Consider the following 11,315-nt stretch of genomic DNA (forward strand, 5'->3'; position numbering starts at 1 on the left):
TGAAGGAGCAGGTTTAAACTGAAGTGCCACTGGATCTGGTTTTGCTCCTAGGTAATCAGATTACAGACCTGGCCAGGAATGCGACTGTACTGCTTCAGCTAGTGTGCCAGCTACTAACTTTCCTGGTAAAGGTAGACCTAGCCATTATCACATGTGACTCTGTCTAGGCTCAACCTAGACTACTGCAGTATGCTGTAATGTAGAGGTAAAGGACCCCTGAACAATTAAGTCCAGTGAAAGGTGACTATGGGGTGTGGCGCTCATCTCGCTTTTCAGGTCGAGGGAGTCGGCGTTTGTCCACGGGTCTTGTGGCTAGCATGATTAAACCGCTTCTGGTGCAACGGGACACCGTGACAGAAGTCAGAGCGCACAGAAACACTGTTTACCTTTCTGGAGCAGTGGTACCTATTTTTCTACTTGCACTGGCATGCTTTTGAACTGTTGGCAGAAGCTGGGACAGAGCAATGGGAGCTCACCCCGTTGTGCGGATTCGAACTGCCGACTTTCCAATTGGCAAGCCGAAGAGGCTCAGTGGTTTAGACCACAGCGCCACCTGTGCCCCTTTATGCTGTAATGTAAGCCTCTATGGCTTAGCAAGTTTTTGCATAACTTTTTTTTAAACAAATGCCTTCAGCCATCAGTGGTTCTGGCAGAAATCCAGGATTGTAAATAATGTCCTCTGCTGCAGAACAGATGGTACTGGCATGACATGGGATTGAGCTAATACAGATTCCTACAGAATACTGACACCATTTCATATACTGAAGTGTTTCTAATGGACAAGATTAAGATCCAGCTGATGGACACAAAGAGCATGAAGAGCAGGTGTGGGGGACTTCAGGCCCACAAGCCATTCCTCTCTGTGTGGCCCTCAAAACTCTTCCCAGGTCATACCCTTCACGGGCCCTGCTTCAGGGCAAAGGCCCTGTGTTCTTCAAGGCCCTTGTCCTTGAATTCTAATCACTCTTGCTGGACTGGGTGGAAGACGGAGAGGAATGACTGTAGAAGCTAGCCTACTGTACAAAGGTAAAATGTGCATTAATTTCTTCACCTACTTTTACCTGTGGCTCCACCCCACTGGCATGTGGCTTTTAGAAAGCCGCCCAGAAAGGAATGCAGCCCTCAGGATGGAAAATGCTACCAAGTCCCAATATAAACCAACACAATATACTACTGAAACACTAATGCAAGTTATAATATGCAGCAAGCCGTGCCTCTCCAATTGACCTAGGCCAGTCTTAAGGGGGAAAATGTTGCTGGCCTTAATAACAGAACTGGGCATAGTTTAGTGCTTTGTGGACAAGCAAGAGTGAACTGCCAGGCTAAGGCACAGCCTCCCTCTCTTCTTCTTCAGCCACAGGAGCTTTGTGGAATCTAGGCTTGGCATTATGTAAAAACTTAGAATTTAAACAAACTGGCTTTATAAACACATGGTTTGAAGGTGGTTTATCTTGAAGCTGGTCAGAGTTGGTTTTAAGCAAGGACTCCTGGTTGGTATGCAATGCTAACTAATCTCAGTAGTACCTCCCTCCCAGATGCATGCAATTAGGAGAAGAGGGACCTGGGCAGGGCAGAGAGCATGTGAGTCTAGCAGCTCAATTGGGCTCCACACAGCATTAAACCATGTCAAGATCTAAAAAAGAGAAGTAATCAATTCACATAAACTTGTCTCATTTCAATCCAGATAAACTAATCTAAAGGTAAAACTGAAGGTCTAAAGTTAAAATTCTAATTTGGGTTGGATTCATAGAACTCTGCTTATGTGATGTGGCTTTCATAGCTCCACCATTCCAAACCCACTGTAGTCTTTTGCACACACACACACCCCATAAGTCTCTCTTGAAGGTCAAAATACTTTTTGGGTGGTATGTGATGGGGCACCAGAGGCTACAGTGGGGTGGGGAAATTATGAGACCACAGCAGGACTGCCTTGTGCAATCAGAAGTACTTTGTCACTCATTCAAGTCATTCCTAGATCCAAGCCATCATTATATAGACTGTGATAGCAAAGAATACATATTATATATGAAGAGGCATTTAATATGTGCAATACATAAGCATGCATTACACAAATACCACAGAAGTTGAAAACATAATGAACAAAGCAAACTTAAAAGTAGGTTATAAAAAAACGTTTTGACTTTTATTCAAAGCAAGCTATGGTAGTCAAAAGAAACAGTCATAGACAAATCAAGCATTTAGCCAAAGCCATATGCAATTTTGAGAATAGCAAAAAGCAAGGAATGGCTATAAGAAATAAAAAAAAAAGTTTTCCATATTTTTAAAATACCAACTGTATATGCCAAAAGTAAGAAAATGATAATAATGTGTTGAATTCTCTTAGTGACAGGTGTGTAATTAAAGAAGAGCCAAACAAGATATGTTAATGGAAACCAATATTTACCAAGTCAAAGAAATGAAAAGGGTAGAAAATGTAAAGTCAGAGACTGTGATTTCATATATAATCACCTTTTTGTTTTCTGGGGAAAACAGGGCGGCATGAAGACCCCCCTCCAGCTGCAAAATTACAGAAAGTAACAAATCAAAGCATAGATAAGAGTGATTATCAAGAAGCAATTTCAATAGCCTCTGAGAAATGAGGTATCAGAAGATTTGTTGTTAGCCACCATTAAAAATAATACTATAAAGTATTTCCTTCTTCTAACAATCAGCAGCAAACTTTACTACTGGATATTGGTTAAGTTTCTCATAAAGTGTGAACAAATAAGGGTCATCTTTAAATGTTACAATCAGAAATGAACATTTTTATAAAATCTAAGCAATGAAAGGAGAAATAAAGGCCAAGAAAACTGGAACTCATCATTTATTCCAACTGAATGTAGCTTCAGTACAAGGATTGGCTACGAACACTTAACAAAAAGAGACTTCTACGGCAACTTGAAGGGCAATAGGTTTATAATGCCATAACTTCTAGTAGTCTCTAAGGTACCACAGGAATCTTTGTAGAGTAACTAACATGGTTCTCTGGAATTCCACACTTAAATGCATCCAGAAAGGAACACAGGACACTTACCATGAAGATTCCTTCTGGCATGGTGTGATGGAGACATCCAGCAATGTGGGTTGTCTCCTCCTACTGCCCAGGAAAAGGCAGAGAGAATGTTACCTAGAACTTTTGCTTTTAGGTCTTGTCTGACTCTTCCCCAGTTCAGTCCCATGGCCAACTGTGAGACAGAGCAAAACTGAGGAGACATAAGAGCCAACAACAAAAAAGGCCAGGCAACAAGGGGGAGTAAAAGGAAGGAAAGACTGGACTCCCGTTAGGCAAGAGGGAGACCCAACATTAGCTGCAAAAAGCTGGGGTGAGGGGCTTAGCCTTCTGACTGCCTCATGCTGGTATCAGCTAATGCTTAGCCCATAGTGCAGCTTGGAGGCCTCTAGAAGGAATCCTCGTATTAAGTGTCCAGTGTTCCTTTCTAGGTTTAGTGTGCAGGAGGCATCCAATAATGCAGGCTATGTAAAAGCTAACCTGCAAATGGATTAGAAGGGCCAATTCTAGGAAACAGTGAATATGCTGTACAACACTCCTTCCAAAGGCTTCATCATCTAAAGTGAATGTTTCAGTCATTCGTATCTGATGAATGTGGAAGGTGACTCACATGTTGTCAGGAACTGACTAGATGAGAAAGAGTGGTGGAAGCCGGCTGCCCAAGAGCCCCCAGGGAGGACACAGAAGAAAACGAGTTAGATCCCGGATCATGGTGATGGGACACTGAAGAGCAGTCTGCAGAAGGGATGAACTGGGACAGACTTCCTCAAACTCGGCCCTCCAGATGTTTTTGGCCTACAACTCCCATGATCCCTAGCTAGCAGGATCAGTAGTCAGGGATGATGGGAATTGTAGTCTCAAAACATCTGGAGGGCAGAGGCTTTGCGGAAGCCTGAGCTGGGAGGTGCTAGAAGCAGGGAGTTTGAGCAATCAAAGGGGATCAGGAGAAGGAGGCACTTCCAGGACAGGATTAGAGGCTGAGAGTCACAGTATGAGTGCAGACTCAGATAGTCAGAGGTTGCCCTTGCTACACAGCAGCAGGACAGTCCCAGTCCTTCATTTGCTTGGGAAGGATCCAGAGTGAGAGGCTAGAGAGGGGAGGGAAGGGCCAGTGGTCAGTTTCAGCAACCTCTCAGCTGGATTAAGATGAACCAGAGGACTATGTTGATATTTTCCGATAATAAAAAGCTAATCACATTCTGTGCCTTCCGTGTGTCCCTGCCCTGTGGTCAACCTGGGCTCACTTGATAGCTCCTTGACACATGTGGTGGCTCAGCAGATCTCACTGAGAGGCATGGTAGTGAAGATTAGTAGTGTATGCCATGACATTCTGAGGTTTATGAAGGAGCTGTGTTTCAAAGGTCATGGTGAAATATGCATTAAGGCTTTGACTGAACTTTTTATCCCAAAGAGGTTGAAGGAAAAGGGACAAACAAACTATCAGCCTGCCTAAAGTGTTTTGTGTGGTTGATGTAGGGTTGAAGAACCCAGCTCTTGCCCAGCTTGGGGGAGGTGTTTGGGGACAGAAGTAAAAAGCTTGAGTCCTGCGGGAAATGGAATTAACATTTAGTATGCAAGCTGGATCAGTGTGCAAAATGGCTCTCTTTGCGGAAAAGACAAAGGTGTTGTTTTATGAAGAAAGCTTCCAGCTCTGAAATCATTTAAGCGAGTTAGTGGCTAATAGGAAGGCCACCACTAAGGACAGCAATCTAAGGAGTTCTCCTGTATATGGTTGGATCAGGGCTTTTGAGGACAACATGCAGGTTGCAATGGGGAACACATACATCATGGGAGGGCGAAGTAGCAATGCATGTTCTAAAAACACTTCAAGCAAGGGTATGTTATAACTGTTTTATGTTCCTTTTGGAAAGAACAAGAGATACTGTTGAGAGCTGCACACACAGGGTCTTCTGTTTGAGACCAGTATTGAATCCCTGAAGGAGCTGCAGCAGCTTATGCCCACTGTCTTGTACTTAAGGTCCTTGCAGATTGCCCCATCTGAAGCTTCCTAGGTGAAACATGGTGTCCACTACCACAGATGGTTAGCCAAGCTCTAGGAGGACATGCCTTTCAGATGCCAGGTGGCTAACAGGAGCCACCTCTGGTGTGGATAGATAACGGATCCACGAGAAAGTAGATATCCCACTGTAGGGGGGAACCAGTGAATGGTCTGGAGGATTTCTGAGAACCACAACCTCCTCTGCTACTAGGAGTGTGGCTTTCTCTACTTAAGACAGGCCTCTGAAGGGGAGGGCAGTGGCTGTGAAGGTGTTGAGCAGTCCCTTTTGCCTAGAAGATCTGAGAGTGTCCACAGCCTCTGCTCTTGATAGCGTTTGGTGAAGAAGCAGAGCGACTTATGTTTGCTGGAGATGCAAACAGGTCTACTAAAGAGCCAAAGCATTCTTGGCAACAGATCTAGTGCTGCTCTCCATTCCCCTGGTTCTAATCTTTTGTGAGTAAGGAAGTCCGCAGTGGTATTGTGGGTCCCTTTGATGTGCTGTGTGAAGACTGTTATGAGTTTGTTATCCACCCAGATGTGGGATGAACAGTTGCCCCCTTGTCAAATGAAACAGGCTTTGGTACACATACTGTCTGTTTTTACCAGCATACAATTTTGCTGAATTAGGGGCAGAAAGGACAGCAAGACAAGGCTGATTGCCTGGAATGCCAGCCAACTGAGACATTGTCTAGAAACGACCAGGTCTTGTGCACTGCCTGTGCCAAGTAATGGGCCCCCAAGCCTAAAGTTCTGCATCCCTAGCTACTGTCACCTATCAAGTAAGAGATATCTGCTTGTGACATTGGTGCACAATGTCTAAATGCTAAGAGAAGAGAAGCCTTTGCAGAGGTCTGCATAGAGGTGAGCCTTGGGGAGCGATCCTAATCAAGATAACTATCAGGATCAGTGTGTTTCTGGGGCCCCTTCCAACTCCACAATTCTATGATTCTATGTGCATAGAAGGGAAACTAATTACATTAGGAGGCAAAATCAAGATTCCAGTGGTGAAGCCAAATTGATCTCCTGCCCATAGTATTGGCTGCTATAGCCTTGGCAGAAAATTAAATACAGGCAACTCCCAATTTACATGGGGGTTAGGTTCCAAGGCACCACATGTTTAAGTGAAATTGTGTATATTTGAAACACCATCGAAAAAGTCTGCAAACACCCTGTTCCGTCCCCTTTTGTGACGTTTTGGGTAACTTCTGGGTTTGGCGCAATGCGAACAGTTGTGGTCACACACATATCAGACACGTCTAAAACAGTTGCTGCCTGTAGTTGCTGCATCCACAACAAAGAAAGATGACTTATATTAGCAGCAATTTATTAGTTGGTTGACAGAGAAATCTTCAAGCAACTTACTGATTTTAAAAGCATAAAGGATGGCATTAAATGCATTATAATAAAAGCCATATAAAAGTCTATAAAACAACTGAACAAAACAGCAAAACTGCATCGTCAATAGACAGCAAAATCATCACCATAATCTGCCAAATGGCACCAAAGGATGCCAGGCAAACCTCACTGGTGCCAAGGCAGACCTCACTGGTGCCAAGTCTCATTCTGGCCTTTTCCCCCTGGACTCTGACCAGAAACAAAGTCTGAGAAGCACTAACTGGTTTTTGGTTTTTTTAGGAGAGTGATCTTTGCTGGCAGGCTGAAGAGAGATAATGAAGTTAATGTCATGCTGCACTTCCATTCAGTGATTATAGCTGAACCCAGCAAAAAAATTCCTCCTTGGAAATTGCTCTGTTATGACACTAAAGGAATGGATCTAATAAGTAAGGCGTCAGATAAGGTGCTGGGCATGCATACAGTCTCCCTTCACATCAACTGTGCTGGAAAGAATAGTTTTGCCCTGAATTCTCCATGGTTGCTGCCTTACTGGGAAGCCTTGATAACAGCAGTTGCTGGCATGAATGGGTTGCAGCTGGCAAAGAAGAGAGATCTCTGCCTGCTCCACTCAGGCATGGCTCAAAGAGCCATGGAGACTTGCATTAGGTCTGAAGCTTTTAGTGACAGAAACATGTTGCTGGCCTATTTTAAAATCCAGATTTGGCAGTCTGCCTTCCAGAAGGAGCCAAGAGCAGAGGAGAAGAAAGCAGACAAAGAATAAAATTGTTTTACTTTTAAAGAGGTAAATGGAGGGAGAAAAGACAAGAAAAGAGGTTTCAGCAATATGGATGTCTAGAAGAAAACAATGGAGGAGGAGTACGTGGCAGAGGCCATAGGTACTAAAGCCAAGGGACTCTGTTCCTGGGCAAGGTGGGGAACAAACCGTGGAAGCACCTATCAGACAGGACCTAATGGCAGAAGTTCTAGGTCACATGTCCCCTGCCTTTTCCCAGGAAGTAGGAAGAGGCAACCCATACCACTGGATGCCTTCTTCACCCCAAACTCAGAATGATAGTTTAGATCTTCTGAGTAAAATTACTTGGTATTCTTAAGGCACCTTTACTGAAAGATTTTTTAAACATGCTTTAAAATTCTGTCATTGTAAAAACCAGAAATTTTAACTGAAGATGTTTACGATGACTTATCACACAATTGCTTTTTGGGGAAAAAATATGTATCTTACCTATAAATTCTACTATGCTGTCACTGCGGTTTCTGCTGGTAGTCTCATCTTTGGATGCATTGACTTGCGCAATGGCACCAGCAGTAGTGAGGGCGAGGAGGAGAGGAGGAGGGGGTGTTCTAAGAAGCTGCTGTAATAGTTCCAAAGAGCCAGTCACAACATTGTGGTCCCGGTGCTGCGTATAATGCAGTGTCAATTCATAAACCTAGAGGACATGGAGATCAGGGTTCAAACATTTCTGTGAATGTTCCTGAAAGCCTCTTTCTATAAAATGTGCTTTCCACAACATTTTTGCGCCCCAAACACCTTGTGCTGCTCTGATGCCACTTCCAAGGGCAAACTCAACTTTCAGCAACAGCTACTGAAACCATGTGGGGTGCTGCAAAAGGTGAAGCTGGAATTGGCCAATTTATGGTCAGGCAATCTAAGTTAAGAACACTAAGCGAGTGTTGATTTGCTATTCCATTTTTTTCCTGTATTTTTTCTAAATTAAAGGTGTGGCTTCACTCAGATTACAATATACAAAACTACAACTTGAAAAAGACCGTTTGGTATTTACCTGCAAGAGTGAAGTTTTTTCTTGCAATTTTGCCTATAACCACTAGGGGGGCTGAATACCCACCCTTGCCATCAGCTTCTATGTACACCTGGGGAATTTGATCCATGACTTCATATTTACTCCTGGATACATAAAGTTATGCTAACAACTAATACAGGTAAACAATTCAGATTATTTGAAATATTTAGGATAAATCTGAAAATAGTCATTTGCTTGTTGCAAGTAGAATGACACAGACCGAGAACCATCTGCTTGTGCAACTGGGCTTCTCCTTCCTCTGCAGCCTCCCACCATCTGCAAAATCTGCTCTAGTGAGTCGGTGGACCATCTGGAGCAGATTTGGGGGGCATGTTCTGGGGCAGAGAAACAATAGGTTTTATTGCATAAGCACATTTCTGTTGCACAAGGGGGCAGTCATCATTGCATGCTATACCATGACCAAATCATTGGCTGCCCATTACATAAATGAAAGAGAATGAAAAAATTCCTCATCTAAGACCATGATATTTAAAGAAAGCAAAAGCAGTAGATTTCAGAACCACTGTAAAAGTTAAAGTGTTCTGTAAAATATGTAAAAGACTATGACAACTGAACAGCTGCCATTTTATTCCTACCTGTATAAGTTGATCTAAGGAAGGAGAGATCTCCATTTCTTTCCGTATCACACCAAAACTACCTTTAAGACTTGTATCTTTCACCTGCTGCTGCAGTAAAGGTATTAGATACCTTAAAGTGAGCAATACGCCAAGAATTAAGACACTGGGATATTCATTTTCCATGGGAAATAATAAACCTGCAAAGATAACCATCACAGTTTAAAAATTGAGACATTTCCCACAATAGTCAAGCAGGTGCCTGGGGAAAACCAGAAGGAACAGCAAAAGGCCTCTTCCGTTGCTGTTCCACACTGACACCCCCATTCAGAGGCATGTTTCCCCTGATCCCGGAAGTAGTATATGAGCTATCTATCATTACCATAGCCTTATTCCTCATTAATTTGTCCAATCCTGTTTTTAAGCCATTTAATTTGATGACCGTCATAACTTGTATAAGCAAATTCCATAGTTTAACAATGTGCTGACCCTGGATTCTAGTATAACTGCAGTGTGTGAAGAAACTGGACTACGGAAATCAGATTTATGCCTACACTTCTTGTGCATGTTAAATTAGCCCTCTTGACACAGTATGCTACCCCCTCACATATGAGATGCACCAAAGCCTGGCAACATCTGAACTAGCCCATGGTTGCAAAGAATAGCTTGTATTTCCGGGTACTGCAGTTTCCATACTTGCCAGTTGAGAATGCATCAGGATTAATGAATGACCTACCACCGTCAGAGGCAATATATCTCTAAATAACATTTGCACAAATGGGGAAAGTCCTGTAGTACACATGTCCTACTTCCCATAGGTATCTAGCTGGCGAGACCAGCCTTTGGCCTGATCCAACAGGCCTCTTCTTATTGCTCAAAGGCAAACCTTACTGAATGATTCATAAAACATGGTCTTTTCAAGGCCTGTTATTTATTAGTAAAGATGACTTCCTTCATTGGAGATTTCTAAGCAGAGGTTGGATGGCTGTCTGCCACTGATGCTTTAGTTGAGATTCCTGCAGGGGGCTAGACTAGATGACCCTCATGGTCCCTTCCAATTCTATGATTCTATGATTCTATGCATCTTTATTTAGTTAGAATACTTTGCCTTCATTTGTCTTCCCTGGAGTTGCTCAGAAGCGAAGTCAAGCCATGGCTCGGTGCTACATGAACAAACCTGTTTTTTCTTCTCCAGTTTCCAATTTTGTTGCAAGCAATGGAATTGCTTTCATTTTATATCAGTTTTTACCCAGCTGGCCAGTTCAGATTTCCATATATCCACAAAATTAGAAATAAAAAAGAAGGGGGAAGCACAAACCTTGGCTGCCATTGTGTCTGAATCAGCTCATCGTATGGGAGAAACAGTACAATAATACCCCATTACAAATACCCCATTACATTTCCCCAGTTTTTATTAAAGCCTAAAATATTGTTGCCCTTCTTACCTAGTAATACATTCAGTAGCCAAGTATAAAAATACTGTGTTCTTCGTGAATGCTGGCAGATGCTCACTGCTGATGCAGCTGCTGTTCGACGAATAGTAGGAGAACTGGATTTAAGGTTAGCTACAAACGCCTTCAATAAAACCTAAAATGAATAAAGCTTTTATCAATGTTTCGATGACACCAACATTTACTAGGTTCTTTACGACTGACTAAAAATGAGATTGACCTACACTTTTAAACTAGATTGTGCATAATAAAGAAAAAACTCTCAGCGAAGAAACAATGATATTGATCTACCATACACACTGAAAATAAGCTAAATTTATCCTAAATTGCAATCACAGCACTTAAGGAAATCACATCTCTATAGCACCAAATGTCCTCCCATCTATTCATCAGTGCACTTCTAGCAGCGCTGCAAAAGTATTCTGCCAAAGGGTAACAGCATGTACCTATTTCCTCACAGTGCTGCACAGCAGCATTTGGTCAGTACTAACTGCATTACAAATGCCTCCAACAAATGAAATTACTGAATATTTTATACCTTAGAGAGGAAAAAATGAAAAATATAGAGCTTCCTTCTGAGCATAACAGACAAAGAAAACCGCTAAAAACAGGGACACAAGTATCAGTGCTTCAATTTGACAAGTCATAACTTGCTACCAGTCCCCTCCAGGTGGCCCCAGTGCTTTATCAGAGGCATACTAGAAGGGTCTAGTGATTTAACTTCAGCTTAAACCTTACTCTGTGGTTTAGTGGTGGAGAGGGTAACAACGTTCAGATTTTTGGGCATTGAATTACAAGAGGATCTGTCCTGGAGTGTCAACACAAGGGGGCTTGTGAAGAAGGCGCAGCAGAGACTGTACTTTTTGAGAATACTAAGGAAAAACCATCTTCCGCAGAAACTGCTGCTTGCCTTCTATCACTGTGCCATTGAGAGCGTGCTCACTTATGGCTTATGTGTGTGGTACGGAAGCTGTACTACCCAGGACAGGATGGGGTTGTGCAGGGTTGTTAAGGCAGCAGAGAGCATTGTTGGCTGCCCACTCTCCACCTTAGAGTAGATTTATGCCACAAGGTGCCATAGGAAGGCACTGGACATAGTAAAAGATCCATCGCATCCTGGTCACT

The 11,315-nt window shown here is 42.9% G+C and overlaps 1 protein-coding gene across 2 annotated transcripts in view; it reads right to left on the minus strand.

Moving 5' to 3' along the window:
* Positions 1-11,315, minus strand: part of HTT (huntingtin) — a 107,218-nt gene that overhangs the window by 79,533 nt on the left and 16,370 nt on the right. The window contains exons 7-10 of one of the 2 annotated variants that reach the window (XM_081021483.1): positions 10,185-10,326; positions 8,761-8,939; positions 7,588-7,792; positions 2,470-2,517 (exon numbers count right to left, since the gene is read on the minus strand). In XM_081021483.1, the coding sequence (XP_080877609.1) occupies positions 2,470-2,517; positions 7,588-7,792; positions 8,761-8,939; positions 10,185-10,326 (574 nt within the window). The remainder of the gene's footprint in view (positions 1-2,469; positions 2,518-7,587; positions 7,793-8,760; positions 8,940-10,184; positions 10,327-11,315) is intronic. The other variant, XM_081021484.1, reaches the window with a different exon arrangement.

This window comes from Podarcis pityusensis (genome assembly GCF_964106645.2).
Source record: "Podarcis pityusensis genome assembly, chromosome: 9".
Lineage (NCBI taxonomy): Eukaryota > Metazoa > Chordata > Lepidosauria > Squamata > Lacertidae > Podarcis > Podarcis pityusensis.